Consider the following 20,578-nt stretch of genomic DNA (forward strand, 5'->3'; position numbering starts at 1 on the left):
TAAACGTGAAAAGCTTCGCGAGAGTCGCCGCCGAGGAGCAGATATACATCTCAGAGTTCCCATTCTATTCGAGCAATGGATCGGCAAATGGCAAGGCAATTAGAGAGAGGACAGAGCGTTTGATGATTCCACATCGAAAAGTCCTTGAAAAAAAGCTCGAGCTTTCAGAGACGCGATTTATTACAAGTCGATCTCTCGTCCGGACGCTTAATCGTCCCTCTCTCGCAAATTCCTGCCAGACCGTATAAGCAAGCGACTCCCGCGAAATTAGACAAACGAAACTGCCGCTGCACAAAGGCGCACTTTAGAGCGAATTGCAAACGTCGTCCTGCGGTGGAAATTTTCGAGACAGTAGTAGGCAAAAGGTACGCAATTATTATATACGCTCTCAGGGATCGTTCGCGAAATTCCAATTAGAGGCTTTCATGGAGACTCGAGTGCGCTGAAGCACAATGCCGTGCGATGAGTGTAGTTCGTCTCTGTGTGCGGTTTCGGGTGGATGGGATGCGGAAGAGTGTCCGTTCTTCTCTCTGGAGGAAGTTTGATGGTTTGGTGTATGTGGTTTATGGTTATTGTGTAGAATTTAATTGGAAGCTTCGAAAGATTCGTTTATTTTCCCATGCGCTTAAGAAGATTGTTCTTTTTTCACAGTTTCTTTTGTCGGCCCTTCGGCCTTATGCTCACGGCTCTTTATAATGGCCGGACAGCTCCTTTGTAAATATTTTATCGAGATTATATGAGACGCGAAAAACGCGAGCTAGTCAAAAGCGTCCGTTCGTTATTATTTTCCGTTGGAAACCTGGAGTAAAATTTCAAAGTCAAAGTCGCTCTCGACGCACGTACCAAAAGGAGCCAATGTCGAAACTCTGCCCGCAGCTTTTACCAACAGTGATACTTCGAGTTTTCGTATTTTTCATATCCGTAGAAGTAAAAAGACAGTGAAAAATTCCAAACATTTATTACACAATCCAGAGGATTATCTCACGATTCATCGCGCAATTTTGGAGAACAAAGGGCCGATAAATAAGCATCCTCCGGCTTAAACGGCACGGAGATCTATATATACATGTACAGAGTTCTCAGGCAGCCTCGAAAACGAGCGCGGGCAAACAAGAGTTTCCAATCGGATCAAAATTATTCATAAGCCAGAGTATATAGAGCGCAGTTACAGAACTCTCGGCTCACGAGGAGCAGCTCTCGATTTTCGGTTAATCAGCCATAACCCGGCGCAGCGCTGCTGGGAAAACAGCATCAACTAATCCGAAACTCCTCTTGTAAGTCGGCGAGAGTCTTCCCAGCGGACTCTCGAACGGCGATTCCGGCGATGCTCGCTCCGAGCCAGCAGAATCCGGCGAAGAGCCAGAGAGTCCCGGACAAGCCCAAGTCCATCAGCAGCGTGCTCAGCTGCAAGTTCAGAGCCAGGCACAAGAACCAGCCCAGTCCGGCTACACTCGTGTCAAAGGCAAAAAGTTTAGCCGAACTTTTCGAGGGAAGAAGCGTGAAGCTATTGTAATTAGCGGAAAAACAAGGCACAGGGATGTAGATGTGACGATGGCTGTTTATCAGTTTTCGATTAAGCTCGATGTTTTTGCAAGTTTGACGCAGTTATGGAGTGCGGTACAGTGATGAGGGAAAAAGGGAGCGTTATTTACCGATCCAGAAGCAGCGGTTTAGCGCAAGTGGGGGTATCTTTAATTAACGCTAAAGTTGGCTTACCAATGGCAGAAGCGGCTGGCACGCGCAGCTCCATGGGAAAGGCATCAGCTAACAGAGCCGAGGATAGAGGAGCCAGACCGAGGCCATAGGAGCCAAAGTACAGGCCGATCCAGGTGGGAGGCATCCAGCTGTACTTGTTGTTCAAGTCGGGATCAGTTTCTCGTGCCATGATAAACCAGCCTGCGACGCGAACAAATAGACGGATTAATTTGCTGTCTGGAGCGCGGCTCTGTGTATACGCCACCTATGCTGCCTGAAATAATACCGATATGAAAATGTCGACTGGATGGGTATGCCATACGAGATTGCGTATTCGTATAGCGTCGCGTTATGGCTGCATCTGAGCCACTTTTATGTAAAATAATGAAAACCGAAACAAAGCGTATAAACTATGCTAACGCAGTCGATCGGGGCTGGCTCTATAATCTCGTTTTTTTTTTCTTTTTTCTTTATCCTTCGCAAACGAAGTTTTCAGAGCGCACTGTGCAAACGCAACTTTGTTTAGCCAATTATAGCTCGTCGTTCGCTGCTGCGGCGAAATCGTTGCGTATCGATCGGGTGTTTTTTATACGTCATACTATATATGCAGTTCAAATGCGGAATTTTGAAAGCGTAAAACCTAGGCTTCATTTCGGAATGTGGTCGCGAGTACCGTCCGATATTTCATGGTCGAAAAATCAACCGTAAAAAGTTTATGACTTTTACTAAAAATAAACTCGACCTCGAGGAATTTTAGACACACACACATAAAATAAATTGCTTCCTCCCTGCCAATATCCAAATTACAGTGAAAATCCGAAAATAGTGGCTATGGTGCAGCATTGGAAATTGTGGATTAAGCGACATGCCGATAGGCGGCAAAGATATTCATTGCACTCGAGGTAATTAATATTGTAGCAATAGGTCGAGGTCGCAAAGCTATTTGCATTATGCATAACAATCGGCAATATCATCGCGATGATAGCGTGGCGCTCATCGATTCGAGTGTAATTAGTAGGACTAATTACGAAGTTACACGAGATGGTTGTCGAATCGACGCTGGAATAGTATGTTCGCGTCCGAAAAATCACACGAGGACAATATTATATAGAGATGAGTCGAGACTGACGAGTTTGTCATCGGTTTGGAAAGTTTGATTGCCTTCAGTGTCGTCCGAAGCTCGTTCAGAATGAGAAGCTGTCCACAGTGTGTGACGTGCACGTAGCGCTAAAATCAGAGCTGAATGAGCCCACTTGGAAAATTGCTGTTATGTAAATGCAGACTTGACGTCGGCAATTTTCTTATTACGATTTCACAAAGCATTCATCGCGTTGAAATCGGGCTTTGAAGGCTATTTTTATCGAGAATCGTGTATCTCCTTGCATTATTATTATTCCGTACACTCGGTCGTGTAAACTCTTTCGTTTAACGCGATTTCCGCTGAATCTCCAATATTTGCCTGAAATTTTCATACACTTGCTTTCATCCGTATGTATCCGCACGAAGATTATTAATACACTATACAACGGCTTTTGTTTTCGCTTACATACGGGCATGCAATTAGCAACAAAATCCGCTTTGTCGATCCAACGGCGCATTCATCAAAATATAACAATTTATTTCGTTACCCACCGCCTCGAGGTTGCGCGCATGGGCTGAACACGCAGTGTCGTTCAAAAAACAAAAAAAAAGACAAAAATGCTTTCGAATACCACAAACCGCTTTTCCGCAGAATTTGACGTGTCCAAATTAATAACCAATTCCGCCGATCCCTCTCTTTCACGGCGAAATTCCGAGAAAAGCCAGCATCAACGCGTCTCTCCAAATTCAAACTAGCCTCGAAAGTGTCTCTCGACATAATCCCCGAAACATGGTCGCAAAGCTGCAGAACTACGAGGTGCATATACACACCCAATAAAATTAGAGCGAGACCCATGAGCGCAGCGGAGCTGGTCAGCAAAGCCCGACGTCCAAGTCGACTGACGAGAGTCAGAGCAAGGATCGTGCCGAGGAGTTGGCTAGTGGCGCAGACGAGGCTCAGCCAGGCGGACGTCAGTTGGCTCGAGCCCGTGAAGTCGATGAGCGTCAGGGCGTTGAAGGTGACCGGATACGAGCCGCTCAGATGCTGGCAGAGCGTCACGCACGTAACGACCGCGAAGACTCGCCAGAATCTCTCGTCCCTCAGCAGTTTCAGCCGGTTCTGGAAGCAGCAACATAAAAAAGAAAGTCGATTCTCCGCGTCTTTGTGTGTACTCATTTACGTTATGTATACAGCTGTTTGCGCAGCATTTTCGCCTGTAATCAAAGAGCGCACTTTCCAGGAGTACCGTAAAAAAGATACGACGTTCGGAAGAGAGAGAGAGCCCTTAATTCCGTCCCCTGTTTGCATATACTCTTTGGGTCGTTGGATGTGGATAAACACGAGAGTGTATGGGTTCGTCGATGCTTCTTTAATTATTCTTCGCCTCTGATACCCGTTGAATTTCTGTGTACCTACTATTGACTCGTTTTATGAGCAATTTATCGCCGGGTTTTAGAAGCTTGTAAAATAAATTAATTCCGGGGGTGTCGGCGTTTTAGTTTCGGTCTGTGCTGTGTCGTGGACCTTGATAGGAAACGATACGTTACTTCGGGGCTCTAGACTATCGACACTGGAGTATTGCAACAATTTATCAACTTTAACGCGGAAACGCGACCATTTATCAGAGAGAGTGAGATACTTTTTTTAGAGACTTTAGAAGGGACTAATTCACCGGAGTCTCGAGCTGTCTGCTAATCCAGAAATCAATTTATCTAACTTCTCGTCGAAGCATCTCGTTTCAATTTAAAAAATTCAACGAGATAAACCTCCGGCGGTTTTATTCATCCTCGAATCATAAATCGATTACACGTTATATTACACCTACGTGACAGTCGTGCGGGACGCTGCGCTCTCTCTCTCTCTCTCTCTCTCTCTCTCTCTCTCTCTCTCTCTCTCGTACATAATTCACCCGGTAAATATCGAAATTGCACCACCTATACAGACGCTAACTTGGCTGCCGCGCGAATATCAATAACGATTTACGACTGCGTTTTATACATATACACAGGCGAACGTCAACTTTGAATTATAAAAACACATGACGCGGCCGCGAGCGAACTGCTGCTGCTACATCGAACTTGTAACTAATTAGCGATTTCGGTATGCCGCGGGAGTTTCGAATGTAACATAAGGCTCGATATGCAGCGAACTACTTTGCGCGAATTCCTCGCATAACTTTGCCGTATCTCGATTGCCCGCTGTCGCGGGCGGAGCGTTCGGAACTCGATTAGCATTTTTAAACGCGGATTGATTTTTTTCCTTTCTTTGGGTTATCAACCGAATAGAATTTAATAACCGTATAAGCATACACACGGCTGAGCAATTTTCCAAGGAAGCCTAGCCGCGAGGAAAGGCCGCGGCTTTATTCGATCCGACATTTTTATCAACAAAGCCGCGAGCGCGCTAGGGCACGAAATGAATAATTAATGAGATTATACGCGGCGTGTGCTCACATTAATTAAGAAAGTACACTTGTTGTTTTTTACGCGGACGCGATATTTTAATTACATTCATAATATAGCGTGATTCTGCTATACAGGCTTTCGCTTCGTCGAAGAAAAGTTAGCCTTAACGACTTAATTTTTCCCTGAAAGCAGGCAAAATATCGGCCCCGGCGATCGCTTCCCTCTGCCCTCCGGCAGTGTATCGTCACGATCTCCCGAATGAAAAGCTCTCTCCGCGGCCTTTCTCTCGAGCGTATACAGTCTTGATCTTGAAAAACCTAATCCGCCAGCTGATCGCTCTCTCGCGTGCTTATCTCGCTGCGCGCGAGCTAAAAGCCTTGTAAACAGAGACGGCGCGTTGTTGTACACGTGATTTCGAAAATTCAATTATTGAGCCGAGAGAGGAGGTCGTGGAATCGACACGAGATGTAAACAAGAAGAGAGGGGCGAGGGGAGGAGAAAAAAAGTTTTTTAATCTTTCGAACACGAGCTTGATGCGAACTTTTTTTTATGGTTAATTGGATCGTGACGGTTTACGAGGAGGTTTAAAAGTCTATTAAAAATTATTGCTGCTGGGCGGAAAGTTCAGCAGAATAAGGCGTGTGTGCGCGCAGTTATCGGGACGTTGACTGCGCTTATCGAACGATTGCCCTGTAGGTGCTGTATATTCGAGATCAGATTGTCGTTAATGGGATACGTTTCGAGCTTTCACGTAAAAAATCCACTTAAACCCCCGGCATTACCTGCGGCTTCTGCAGAGCTTTCGCGAGCTTCCTCGTCTTCTCGATTTCCCTATCCATCTCGGCGTCGTCGGCGACATCGCCGTGTTCCCTCTCTACCAATCGTCGCAGAGCCTCCGAGTCGTCGGCGTTGATCCTCTGCAGATGACTCTCCGGGATGTAACAGCAGAACACAGCTAGTAGACTGGGCAGCATACAGAGGACGCTGTGCAGCTGTAAGGGCACCAGGTCAAAGTCCAAGCTGGACACTTTAACGGACGAGGCGTAGGAGCAGACTATCCCCAAGCTGAGCATCACGTGGAAGTAGACGAGACTCGAGTAGCGGTATCGACGGCTGGAGATCTCCGAAGTGTAAAGGGGGACCATGATAGTGAAGACGCCAACGCCTAGGCCGGTTAAGGTTCTGCCCAGCAGTAGCATGGGATACTGAAATTTTGAAAGGGAAACTGGGTCACTATGTGTTTGCGTGAAAATTAGAAACTGGCGGATTAAATTTTACACAGCGTTTTTTGGGTGGAAAATTTTTCGTTCTGCCTTTTGAACGCGTAATATACGTTTGTAATCTGCTAAGCTTACTTTTGATAAGCCGAGAAAGAGCTTTTACATTTTATGCTCTTTTTCGTGACACTCGCTTTAACAAACGGTTGTGCTTTCATGGCGTTTTGTCGATTCGATTCAGTTTTTAATCGCAGCTAAAATACTTTTGACGCGGTATCGCTCACTAGCCCAAAAAAAAGATCGGTTATTATTAAAAATGGTAAAAACCGTTCATAAAAATGTGCTCGAGCAAGCTTCTAATAGCCACATTCTTCACTCTGATGTTACAGGTGAGTTTTCGCAAATCCCGCGACAAAAAAAAAGACGACTGATCCTCGCTCGGTAAGTCGCCTAACGATATTAAATTTATGCTAATCTCGCTAATCCCGTGTCCGCGATTATTTCTCCCCCCGTTCAAAGTAAACAAGCTTCAGCCATTTCATTACTCTCCCGCATCTACAAGTACAATACCGCCCCGCGGGGAAAGAACCTATAAAATATTCCGCCCTTCAACTTTTTCCCGTCGATCGACGGCATATCTAAAAAGAGACTACTATATATATATATATACACTTCAAAGTAAAGCAGCTCCTTCGCTCGCTCGGCTTTCGCCATTCGTCAAAGGGAATTTCAGCAACTTTCATTAAAATTGTTTCTCCGCCGGGCAAGAATCCGCTCCGTTATACATACACACACATATATATAGAGGGCCGTTGCAGCGCGCTTCTACGCTGTATACGTACATTTGTGCAGCAGCGGCGCTGCAGCCTCTTTGTTGAGATATATCTCTTTGTGGGAACTTCGTTCGCGTTTAACCTTCCGCGTGCGAAAATGGTCTTTGACGCGCCCGGAGAGTGTGTGCCTGTCGGTATTTTTCTTCCCTTTTTTGACTCTACACGTCCATTCTCGGTCGAAGGCTTTGTGGCCATCACGAGAATTAAAAATGGGTTCGGAGATTTTCCAGGAATTAATCGGAGAGTGTGGAACGTGGTATGGCCACTTCTCGGGACTGTGCGGAGAAATAGCGAGACAAGGTTGTAGGAGAAAGGCCGGAAATCCGAATTTCCATCACGAGAATAACAAGTATCTCGGGTCGCCCGTCGCAGTTTTTTTTCGGCTGAATGTATCCGAAGGATATACTCGTGTGTGTATGTTGGGGGTGAGAAAAAGAAAGGCAAAGAGGGGCACCGACGATGAGGCGACGTGTCGTCCGATGAAAGAGCGACGCGCCTGGCGTTTTGACGAGCAGTTCACGTAGAAAAACGCGACTAATGGAATTTCATCGAGTTCTGGAAAATTGCTTTCCAGCTTTCGAGGCGAGTCCTCTTTTCTTTTAATACGGCTAGTGGAAAGTTTCGCGGCCGGTAAGCTATCCGATTTATATGAATTCGAATGTACAACTATACGGTGTAATATAATAAGAAGAACCAAACGTACAGGTGTGTGTCTCCGTCGAAACTCGCAATTTCCAGCTTGAGCTTTCAAGAAAACATTAGCGCGAAATGAAAACGAGATCCCGGACTCTGTCTCTCTCGAGCACAAAAAGAGGGAGTTCACAATACACACAGCTCTATATTAGGTCATTAGAGCGTGCGCCGGTGTAATAACTCAAAATCGAAATTTCACTCGACGCCCCGAGGCTAACGCCGTGTCCTCGATATTACATTTTGTCTCGGCTTTATTTGCCGCGGCGACTTGTTTTCTTGAAATTGAAAGAGAAATAGCGCGGTGTAAGTGGTTTTCCAGGTGATTTGAGGGTGAAGGACGGGCCGGTGTAACGCGATACACGAGGAGAATTGGAGAGAAAATTCAATAAGTGTCCGAGGGCTTTTTCGGCGGCGATATGCGCTGTAACGAAATTTCAAAAGCGGCATCATTCGAGTTTGATTAAATTAACAAGTTAAATTTCCCAAACGTTCGTCGACGATTCGTAATTCACACTATTATTATTGCTCACGCTCGAGTTTTCCCTCTCAAATATTTGATAAATCCAGTCGAAAATTCAACTGCGCAAAAGCAAACGCTCTACCTTCTCTCAGCCCTTTAATTTCACGAGTGTGACACGTGCGACATATAATTCGAGGATGAAATTATCGACGTTATAAGCGAGAAACAAGCCAATAAGCACTCCGGTCCTCTACTTTGTATTCTCTCTCGGGCTCTGCAGTGGCATCCTTGCAAAATCACTTGACCCATTTCCCCACTACCTATCTCTCTCGCGACATTTTTCAGCCGACATTTAATTATCCCTTCGATATAATACTTTATTCCGCTATCGGCCTCCTCTACAAACTCACTCTTCTCGGAGTCAGCCCCAAGAGGTAATTTCGGAGGGTACACATCCGTCCTTCGTCGGCCCTCGACGTATTCGTCAATCTCTCCTCTCCTCTTCGGGGCCTCGAAATTCCTTGTCACCACCGCAACAGCGTCCCTAATACGCTTGGACAAAAGCTTCCGTCCCAGCTCTGCACGCGTCTATGTCTATGTATAGGGCTTTAAGGTGCGTATACAGGACACACACGGGGAGGGGGGGGGGCGTGTGAATAAGGGTTATACACGTGCGGCCTGGGCTGATGGGCTGGATTTTTTTCGTTCGTCAGATGATGTGCTCCTTGGGGTTAATTGTTGCGAGATTGGAGATTGCTTGATGGATGGCACGATGGGGTATTAGTGCAGCTTTGAGAGCTGCTGCCGTCGACGGCGCGAGTCGAATAGTAAAAGCTCGACGTGACGTTATTTTCTAATTGATTATTGCTTTTCATTTTAGCATGAAGTAGTCGAATTTCTGAAACTCATGCCTTCCAAACTCTAATCGATGCTATACTGGGCTGCGCGCGCGCGTCCGGGGTATAAATAAGCCATTTTCCCGCAGGGCTGCATCTCGTTCCTTATGGCCTGGCGCAGAGAAGAGAAAACTCGCGTATACTGCACTCGGAAAGTTTATTCATGGCTGCAGGTATGTTCTTTTTTCTCCGAATTTCCGAACGAAACTTTTCGGGCTATAACGCCTCGATAAAATGTAAATTCCCGCGCGCAGTGGCGGGAAAATTCATACATCGCTCTCGATTTACGTGAAAATTCAAAGTCGAGTTTTATACGACACTATACTCGCTCTGTAACCTTCGGCAATTTCAAAATCAATATTCCCGATGCAGAAACACGTTCGATGTGTATCGAACTGTGCAGCCGCCTTGAAAGCACGATCGCGGCGCATAGCATAGCTCTAGACACATTACACACCTGTGCAACCGCATCACAACATTTGCTCGAATACTGAGGCACACGTACCGAATAGTTGGCGAGATAGACGACGATCCAGCCGGCAGCGAGAGGAGGTACCGCGACGTAGGCGATAGCTTGACTGCTGCTCAGACTCGGCGACATCCACATGAGTCCGGGAAGACATAATGCTCCGAGACCGGCAGCCGCCGGCAGTGCCGCACAGACGTAGTCCGCCTCGATGGCTTCCCAACCTACGGCCGAACGGAGGGCTTGACTCGCCAGGGAATTCCAGCCGAGACTCGCGCCCACTGCCAGCCCTGAGGTCGAGCCTGGAAAATTCAGATGTTTTGGTGGAAAATTTTTTGAACAACCGCTAAGGGAAGATTAAGGTCGTTACTTTTTACTAGCTTTGCATTGCTCGTTATGTACACCGGATAATATCGGGCGAAGTTTTGTAAAGGCAAATCGTCTCGGAACTTTAGAAATATTCCAAGTTTCGAAATTTATCATTCATTTACTGCCTGGAGTTCGGAAAGTTCGTTACTTTCAATCTCTGAATTTTTCATTTCCCGAAGCTTCGAGACTACCCGAACTTCGAGCTTTTACAACCCTATTTTTGAATGGGCTCTTGCCTCCTTCGATCCATACCAACGACTTCGTTCCGCCTACGTGTGCGAAGTACGACGATTATTTATAAAAACTCACTTGCGCGCTTCGGAAGCCCCTAGAATTTCCACAAGCTATTTAAAAACGCTTAACGAGGCTCTAATCGTCTCCCGCGCGGATCATCAACGTTTCCCCATTCGGAACTGAATCAAAATTAACGCCCGACGACTTATTTACGAGGACTGCTCTCCATTACCTGTGCATCCCCCTATGACGTTATACAGCCCCTAATTCCCTCGAACACGTACTACGTATACGTCTCGGTCTGCTGCAGCTTCTCTTGACTTAACTTTACGGAGTTGAGACGCGACGGCGCCGGTTTCTCGTTGGAGGAGCAAAACGGGAGACTATAATCTCTCGGGTTTGACTTTGCCTCGGTCAATACACAGCGGCCCGCGAGGACTTCATCGTGCGGGATGGATCGAGTCTGTTGCTCGGATAAATAGCCCCTCTCTATTGGAGCAACTTCGAGGCTGCGTCTGGCTCGGAATTGCATTTGAAATTCGCTTGCGAAAATGGTACTTCATTCGAAAGCTCCGAAAACATCCCGTGACCTATTACGTATAGTTGACGAGAGGCAAAGCCAAAAAGGAAGACGGGGATAAATCGAATGAAGTCTCTCTCTCTCTCTCTCTCTCTCTCTCTCTCTCTCTCTCTCTCAGTGCAAGCGAGACTCTGGATAATTTTAATAGGCTTTACGTCTGGTCGTTCTTGCGAGCGTGCTTGCCCGAGAGAGAGAGGGACTCTCTCGCGGCCAACCAAAGCCTCTGCGGCCTGAAAACTTTCGCCGTGTATAACGAAATTAGGATTCGAGCCGTTTAAGGCATTCCCTTTTCGACTCCTACACCCTCGCGGATTTCCGAGCTTTTCATTTGTCCGACTTTATTAACCTCTGCATATTTTACCGCGAGACATTACGGCTCTCACGCCTAATATACGAGCCTCTCTGAATGATGATTGCCTTTTGATTGGCTTTTGACGAGCGGAATTTTCGAGAAAAGAAAAGTACGACTTCTCCGTGAATAAGTTAATCGACGCATTAATTTTTTTTGAGTGCGCGATGGGCCGATTACTTATGCAGATGGAGGATACGATGTGGAAAAAAAATTGCACACGGGACTCTCTATCAGCGACGATTTCATTAAAATTTCTTGGCCAATTCGTAAAATAGCATTACGCGCTTCGCATATTCAAACCGGATTTTCGCGAGAGCGAAAGAGTTCGGGCACAGTACGCCAATGGCTTCGGGTGATTAGGCGGGAATGAGAAAGAAATTCACTTCGAGAAATGGGTATTATATTTTCAATTAAAGAGCGCCCACCTACGAAAAAAAATTTGACCAATCGGTTTTCCTCTTTATCCGTAAACTTAGACCAAAACAGAAAAAAGCTCTAACCCTAAAATTCATCGCGGTGACCGTCACACGCGCGCCATGAAAAAGCCATCCCCAAATTAAAACCTCTCGCACAGCATCTCTCTCAGAGTCCGTCCACTCCCAGTGTAATTCTGAGGCACAGTATAGCGCGCGCATATACATATACATCTGGCTCTCTTACCGAGCAAGGCGGCGACGTGCTGATTTAACCTGGCAATCGAGGCCATCCTCGAGAGCTCGCCCTCCTCCTCTCCAGCGGTCTCTCTCACTTGGACGTGGCGCGCGGAAGTGCGACTTCTCTCTCGGCTTTTTTTCTCCTTTCGGATCTCGTCCTCTTTGTGTGTTCCTCTTCTTTGCGCGCGCGAGCCTCGTTGGATCTTTCTTTTCTCTCTCCGGAGCGACGAGAGAGAGAGAAAGAATTCACGCGAGCGACGGGCGTTAGTTCGGCCGATCGAGTGCTGCCGACATGTTTTTTTTTCGGCAGAGAAAAGGGCCCTTGTGTGTGTGTATGTATGTGTGTGTGCTTGGGTCGATTTTTTTCTCGTGACAATGGAAGGCAGTGAGTTGATTTGTTTGAGGTTATGAAGCGAGGGGACGTTTGCGATGCTCTTTTTTCGCACTCCTTTTGAGAGCTGATGATGATAATTTTAAGTTACGCAACGAAGTGAAAGATTTTTGGTATCTGTACAAGTGTACGAACAGCGAAACGACGTCAGTCGAGTGTGTTTTTATCCCTTCCTTTTTGCGTATTTTGCATCGGCTCTGGGGCAAGAAAACTCGAATGTCGGATTATGACGGGCGACGAGAGAAACAGAAGTCAGCGGGCGAGAGGAAATAAGGACCGAAAAAGCGTCGAAAAATAATATCCCAGAGGCGAGCCCAGACTTCCACGTCGTTATTATCTCGGCGATTATTTTTTTTGCGGCCCGCGCGCACGTCCGCAAACTTTGTTCCCCGGACCGACGAATTAATATTGCTCTTATTTGTCGTCGTAACAACTTCGCGCGCGACTCCTTCGATTTCGTTTATCGCCAGAAGCGTAATAAATTACAACCGTTTTACGTAGACGTGTACACATGAATTTTTTTTTTTTTTTCGTTACACACACACACACACGTTTACGACTCTGTCTTAGGTGCTTCGGCGGAGAAAAAAGCCAACCGCGACGGTATAATAAGCGAAATGGGCCCACAAAACCGCGTCGCACAACTCGCGCCTGCACACAACTGACTTTTCCGCCTGGCGGTTTCCCTGATTTATCGAACGCATTCGGTCATTTCGCCTGCAGCCAATCGCTCGGACCACCGGAGCGAATTCCTTGCTCGCTCGCACTTTTATCGACCGTAAAAAAAAGTTCGACGGAGGACTTTCCGTAAATTAAACGTTTTTTTAGCCGGCGAGAGGCTTTTAAAACTTGCATTACATCGATCTGTAGAATTTATTTGGATTATCACACGTACCTCGATCGCAAAATAATAACGCCGCGTTTGAAAAAGTAAAACTCGTATACGTGTCCACGCAATTGCAGCGATAGATAAAAAAAAAATAACGCCAGCGTCATGTTCCCAACATTTTTATCTGACGCGTCAGCTTTTTACGTTTCGAAAATTCTATACGTCCCCTCTATAGTCTTTCGCGTCTCATCTGACAAACCGGCTTGCGAAAAAAAGCTCGACTCGTCCCGGTGAATTAGGGGATGGAGAGAGAGAGGGCGAAAACTGCTGCCGAGCTTCGGAAAACGCAGGAACAATGAGCGCATGGCGCATCGGGCTGGCGGCTGACGTTTTGAAAAATTGAGAAGCGAGCGTCCGTGTTCGGGATGATTTTGATCAATCATCCATCGTCGGGTACGATACATGACAAACGGCACTTTTACCGGGATGTTTCTCTTTTTTCGGAGAGCGCAGGTAACGAGCTTTTGTGTAGAGGCGATAAGGAGAGATAAGCTGCTTGTCTCGAATATTTCTTTTGCCAGGATTAGGTCAGCAGGTCAGGCATTGTAAGTAATGGTATCCAGTGTCTGTTCTCTTGAAAAAACGTAATGAACTGTGCTTGCACGTGAAAAATAGGTTTTGACACAATAAATATCGTGTTTATCGTAGTTTTCACGATAGTGAAATTTTTAGTTCGTTGAAGCATCGTAGAAACACTAGAATCTCTTGACTGCGTTGAGGAGCCTGGAATTTTTTTTATTTTCTAAGAAATCTACAGTCGCGACTGAAATAAAAAAAAAAGCATACCAGACTCCTCAAGGCAGTCAAGAGAGAAAGAGCCTAGCAATCGATAAAATCGCGATTCGATACGTACCACGTACCAAGAGCAAACGCTTTTAAGCGCGGTTTTAACGAGCCGACCGCTTGTTAGCCCCCGAGTGCGTGAGTACACACACGCCGCGGAATTTTTCCAACGCGTAGGGTACATACACGTTTGGCGAAATTTGCGCAAACTATGAATATAGCTGCGCTGTGGATTCGCGGGAAATTTTTAAGTTATTCGAGGAAAACGAGAATTAGTCATAGGAGTTATTATTACAATTGAACCGACATTCGACTCGGCGATCGTTTATTGCAAGCAATTATAATTTGCCTGGAAGAATGGTTTTTATCTTAATATCAAACACATTCTAAAACTTCAAATTATACTCATTTACATTCCCGTATTTTTGCCAAACGCTCACTCGTGTTTGCGCACGAATTAGGATATCCCTGTAATTACAGACTGCTCGTTGTTATAATACTCAGGATTTCAGTTTCGGCTAGCTCTCCCTCTCTGCGCATCGTATTTCTATTATACAGTCGTATACGCGAATCCCCCATTGTCAGGATAGTATATACGCCGAAGGGACTAGAGAACGCACAGATAAGCTCCAGTTTTACCTTACCCACACGCATACAATGTGCTTTTGCAGTAAACAATCGGAATCCTGCCTCTCGTATTATAATAGCTTTGCTTTCAGTATTGCGCAACGAATATATAATATTAATTTCTATTGCCGCGTGGGTTTTGCGAGTTATCAACGAACTCGTTATCATTGTTTAGTCACGAAATTACCGTAACGATTATCGTTCGGTACTCAAAATTTTAATACTTTTGCAGTTCTGCATTTCTTTCACGGGCTTATTTACACATGCCAATCGTCCTGATTAACCCAAGCCGCGCAAAAACATTTCGAATCGAAAGCCAGAATCACGACGTCCTCCGCTGAAATAACAAAAACGTCCGAACCCCTGCAACAGCGCGAAAAACTCTCTCGACGTTATAACAAAAAACCCACGGCTCAATCAGCGTCGAATTTTTTTCGCTCGCTCAACCCCTCTCCGGCGCATTTAATTCTTCGCGCGTATCAGCTAAAACAACAGCAATTTTCATCGAACAAGCCATACATAGCCGAGCATCAAACGGCCTAATCGCGTGTGTTATCCCCCAGGTGCATTTCCGAACTCGATTAAAAAAGTTCGAGTATTGGAGCTATCGAGTATATACTTTGTTTATATATAGTTTACATATAGGTCGTTCATATAGGAGGTCAGAATTATAAATTGTGTTTAACAACGTTGTTATTACGTTAAATTGAATATTTTTCAAAATTCACGGCCCGTAAATCACGGCGTTCCGAAATCAACTGCAAACACGCTGTACGTTTTTTTGTATATATAACCGATAACAAGTACGCTCATCAATAAATTATTTGGCTTGCGCGCACTGCTCATAAAAGCCTCGTACCCACAGTGTGTAAAAAGAGCGACTTTATCGATGCAGTAAAACTTCCGACAAGTGTAGCAATCACACAGCTCAAAAAAGAATGATCGGCTTGCGCAATGATCCGAGGGCTCGAGTGCGCTTTGAAGAAAAAAAAATCAAGTGCCGGTAATTGATGATCGGAAAAAATAATATTGCGCAATGAGAGATCGTTTCGTAAATAAAACAAACAGCTGGAAAAAAGGGAGGAGAGGAACACGTTGTGCACTTTTTCTCGGTGTGCATTCGATTAACATATATGAAGCTCGGGTATGTAGTTCAGCTTAGCATAACATGACAATAATTGATATCGAACGGTATCGAAAAAATGGGCAATAAAGTGATACGGAGGAACGTGCTCACGGTGAAATACGACGCGTTTGTTCAAATGTCGCGGTGTATAATTAGATGCATCTTTTGCGCGAATGAAAACAATCAAATATCGACTGAGGGACGACCGCGTTTGGAAAAGACGAATTTTCGAACTACTCGATACCTGAAATGAAAATAAGCGATAAATTTGCGGGCGATACCTGCTACGAGATATTTATCGAGGCGAATGAATAACCATTAAAAGCATTGGTATGTTTAGTGCCTCTCGTAAAATCGTGCTATAATTCGATCAACGAGACAAAAATGAAAACGGGCACATTATAGATCGTCTCCCCTTTTTTTCTCATCCATAGCTGCAGTAGTAAATTACGAAAGTTTTAATTATAATAGTTTTGACGTTGCATCGTATTATCGTTACATTCGCGTTAAAACGTCAGACTCTCCCAAGCACTTGTGCATTATTCATCGAATTTGAATAATGCGCGAGAATTTTAATAAGAGGCGAAAACTACATCGCGATGAGCATAGCATCGTAAACTAATTAAACCGCCGCGAGCTACTGGCAAGTCGGAATCGAGTGTCGGAAATATGCATAATTAATGCGTTACGATACCAGCCGCAGCGCTGAAAGTTGCGGTGAATCTTCAAGAAAGCCGAAACGGAAAATTTTTGGCGAAACGCGCAACGAATCGCTTCCAGGAATAGACGCAGATAAGCGTGGCTGTACGCATTCAAGAAACTATTGCAGGCAACAAAAAAGAGCCCGAGCGAGAGGTTTGTTTAAAGAAAGAAAAGATGAATGACTAATCGCGCGCGAGCCTAGTAAGCGCTCGTTAAAAGCTTTAAAAGTCGTTCCAAGATCTCGACGCTATGTGACGTTTTACGAAAAATCCCGCGTGTTCGCACTTCTGAAAAAAAAACTGGGAAAGAAACAGCCCTGTGAGTTAAAAATAATCACAATATACGCTTATATCGTATTTTTTTCGTCCATCGAATAAAAACAGTAAAGAGCGGCTAGCTCGCAATTTCAATACTGCAAACTTGAACTCTAAAAGCGTTCGAAGCAAGCACTCAGAGAGCTGGCACGCGAGCGCGTCGCTCTGCGGCACGTGACGAATTCGTCGAGCTCTACGTACACACCTATACATATACATAATACACATAGAGAGCGCCGTTAAGTGTGCGCGAGCGGCGATCGTAAATTTTGTAATGGTTTTTCCCCGACTCACTATACTGCAAAGAGGCCATCATCAGTATAGCCCGGATTTTCCTCTCTTCGCCGTAGTACACACACACAGAGCGATTGATATGCCGTTTTTCTGTGTTTTATTTTCGCGATCGAATTCGGACGATCAGCGTTTGAACTTAAGCCTGGTTGCATTTTAAGCGACGCGCGCCGCTTTTTGTTTCGACGGCCCGCGCGCTCCGGTGGGTGGAAGTATTTTTTACACGCGCTGATACTGAGAACAAAGAGATTTGACGCTCTGGATTGTTGATTCTTCTGAAAGGCGAAATCGAGCGTATCTCCACGGCAGCGTCCACTTCAAAACCCAAAAGCCGGAGAGAGAAAAGACGATCACGTCAACAGAGCTCTATACACAGCGAATCCCCGACACTAAACCCCATCCGACATCACCGCGAAGCACGCATCTCATAATCCTCAGACGAGAGAGCGAGTATCCTAGGCACATTCCGTCGTAGAATCAGCGTATGTGCGAGCAGCCGTGACTCCACCGCAGCAGCTGGAAATCGCCATCGTTAACCCGGACCACGACGTCGTCGAACGTGACTCTCTAAGCCTCTCGCAATGATTCGCCTGCGACGCAGCGACGCGATCGTTAATTGAAAGCCTCGAGTGCAAGGCTGCTTTGCTTTTCACGAGCTCTCGAGCTGCAGCAGCAGGTTTATTGCTCGCGCGAGGCTTTGCTTTTTAATTGCCGATTTAAAGCGCGCGCGCACGGGTCAGTCGAGAGAGATGCGATAGCGCAGAGTTTGGAGCTTTATTATTGCTCGACGCGGGAATAATATTCGAATTAGTTGAGTGGAATCATCGAAAAGCGATAGCCTTGATCGCAGGAGCGATGAAAAATCAATTAAAAACGATCGTTCTCTCTACGGCCTGCCCTGGGGGGTATATAATAATGCAGAATTTACACTCGCGCGAGATTCTAACGGCGCAACGATTTTCAGAAGTGCACGATCGTCGAGCTATTAAACGTCGCTGCTGATGACGCTAAATGCTGATGCATTTTTGAGAAAGCTCTCGCCGCACTCATATATAGACAGTGAACAATGCACGATTCCGAGTCGTTCTATATAGATACGTGCAGTAATTTCCGAGCATCAAACTCGCTCTCGGAAAAATATTCCAAACGCGGAGTATAATTCAATCGGACGTGTATTTCCGGAAAAAAGGCACGTGTACGTAATACACCAATGCGAATCACGTGCGCGCAAACGTCACTGTTTACGCGAAAGTGTATGATATATTTATTTATTTCTTGTTATTGAAACTAAAAGTCAAGGGCGCCGCAAGCACACCATTTACGCAGATAGCGATCGGGGCATTTTTCACGATTCGATGGTCACACACACGCACGAGCGACGGAAAACTTGGGGACGAGCATGTGTTACATGTTGACTCGGCGCTCTGAATGTTGATTCAACGTTCGTTTCGTACGAAGGGCTTCTCGTGTCGATTTCTATAAAGATATCCGAGCGAGCAGCGATACATAATAGATGTACGCCGAGTTGGCGCGGTTTGAGTTCGTGGGGCCGAATTTAGACAGCCGTGTGTGCGAGAATTAAAATTGAATATCTTACCGCACGTATACACGTTTCGTTAAAATGTAATCAAAGCTACTATATCGCGAGAAGCGACGACACCTATCCCCGATCATCATGAATAAACAATAAAATCCATCAGCGATAGAACAATGTATAGAATCTCTCATATCCGTCCCTCCATAATTCAACGCCTAACAAGCGCTGCAAGCATAATTAAAAAGCTCTCTCGCGGCGCCGATCGCGATCAGCATATTAACGACGAAACTATCGCTCTCGCTTCTTATCTCGAAAACTAACACAGAGAGACACTCACGCACCACTCGCGCAATGTCAATGTTACAAAAACACACACACACACCGCAGAATCGCATAAATCGCGTGTAAACTCAGCCCTGATTTATTTTTAAACTCTCCGCCCAGCAGAACAGATGCATTACACGCTAGCAACCGCTTCTCGCGCGCTCGGAGAGAGGAAAAAGAGAAAAGTTTCAAAGTTTCCTAAATACACACACGTATACACCTACACACGCGAGAAGGTCCGAAAAAAGAAGGCAGAAAAATAAAATGAGTAGCTGCAGCGCACAGGAGAATGGGAGAGAGAGACGAAAATAAAGCTAGAGAGAGAGAGAGAGAGAGAGAGAGAGAGAGAGAGAGAGAGAGAGAGAGAGAGAGAGAGAGAGCGAGAGAGAGTAACGATCGTTCGGTCGCGTGTGCAGGTAGTTACGTAATGGGCACCTGCACACACGAGTCGGCTTGGCTCAAGCGAAACCCGCGAGTATTGTGCGCGCACAACGCCGGCAGCAGCGGCGGCCTCCAAACGGCGCAATATCTATGCGCGCGCGATTGACATTTAAAGAGCCTTGTTTTTCCGAGTCGGAAGTTTGCCTGCGGCTGTTCTTTTTTTTTTTAGTTATATACGAAAAATATTTCAAAAACGTACTTCGCTTCGGAGTTAATACTGAGATTGGATAGATCGGAGCAGGTAAAGGACTTCGCGAAGTCAAAGTATATCCTGCGAGATTTTTCTTTATTGGACTCGATCATCGGAGCATTTGTGGAACTTCAAATGAGGTTTCTCACAGAGAGAAACTTTTTCCTCCGCAGTAATTCACGGAAATTCTCTCTCCAAGAAGAATAAAACCATCCCTTTTCCCTCGCGAACCAATTTCCCGTCGCTTTTCGGTTGAGCACACCGAATCAGCGAACGACAACCATACGACCCGCAGCCGCGGAAGCAAAGAGTGCGTTTGCAACCAAGTCCATCGGCTAATTGGATGCATAAATTAACGGGCCAAAGGCACAGTGCGCTCGAGCTTTAATCGGCCGAGCCTACGTGCATACGGGCTGGGCAGGACGAGGGGGTGTTAATAACGCCGTCAATCGTTCGTCCACCCTGCGGACGCGGTTAATCCTATTTTCGCGAGTAAATGAGTAGATGTATCTCTTTTCGGTGCTAATAAATCCTCGACTATCGGCACGCGACAAAGTCGTGGAAAAAGTCGGCAGCGGTATCCAAACACGCGAACATGCTAATGCCGAGGTCTTGAATCCCGTTGGGAAAGGAGAATGAAATGGTTTCATTGGCTTCTTTCGCGCGAGAGATGTTCACGAGAGACGGAGATTCGCGAGCTGATGTTTTGTTTCGATTCGGGGCTTTACGACGAGGAGACAGGATGCGCGAATGGAGTAATCATTGCGGCGCGGTTACTCTCGGATGATCGCGGACTTTACGATGAAAAATTCATACTCTCGCTGAGCGAAGTGGAAAATTCGCAGTGCTCGGAATATTCTTTTAAATTAACTCTGCTCTGTGTTATACAATGGTTATAGTATGCGTATTGTAACCACGTAAAACTATCTCATCCGATGGCGTTCTTTTATATTCCGTAAGCGCGTTGTGCTTTTCGCTTCGGCAATGGAAAACAATGAAGGACTTACACTTTTTTGGTCCGGGATAATG

At 45.8% G+C, this 20,578-nt stretch overlaps 2 protein-coding genes across 13 annotated transcripts in view; one reads left to right on the forward strand and one right to left on the reverse strand.

Annotated features, from left to right (window-relative positions):
* Positions 1–20,578, forward strand: part of LOC100123078 (octopamine receptor beta-2R) — a 176,998-nt gene that overhangs the window by 79,019 nt on the left and 77,401 nt on the right. The window lies entirely within an intron of this gene.
* On the reverse strand, positions 942–13,271 carry LOC103316217 (facilitated trehalose transporter Tret1-2 homolog). The gene is made up of 6 exons (XM_008208928.4): positions 11,942–13,271; positions 9,786–10,048; positions 5,964–6,386; positions 3,607–3,895; positions 1,717–1,896; positions 942–1,445 (listed from the first exon to the last, which is right to left on the reverse strand). Exons 1-6 carry the CDS (start codon positions 11,985–11,987, stop codon positions 1,252–1,254), a joined length of 1,395 nt encoding a protein of 464 aa, XP_008207150.1. The 5' UTR covers positions 11,988–13,271; the 3' UTR covers positions 942–1,251.

This window comes from Nasonia vitripennis, chromosome 5 (assembly GCF_009193385.2).
Source record: "Nasonia vitripennis strain AsymCx chromosome 5, Nvit_psr_1.1, whole genome shotgun sequence".
NCBI lineage: Eukaryota > Metazoa > Arthropoda > Insecta > Hymenoptera > Pteromalidae > Nasonia > Nasonia vitripennis.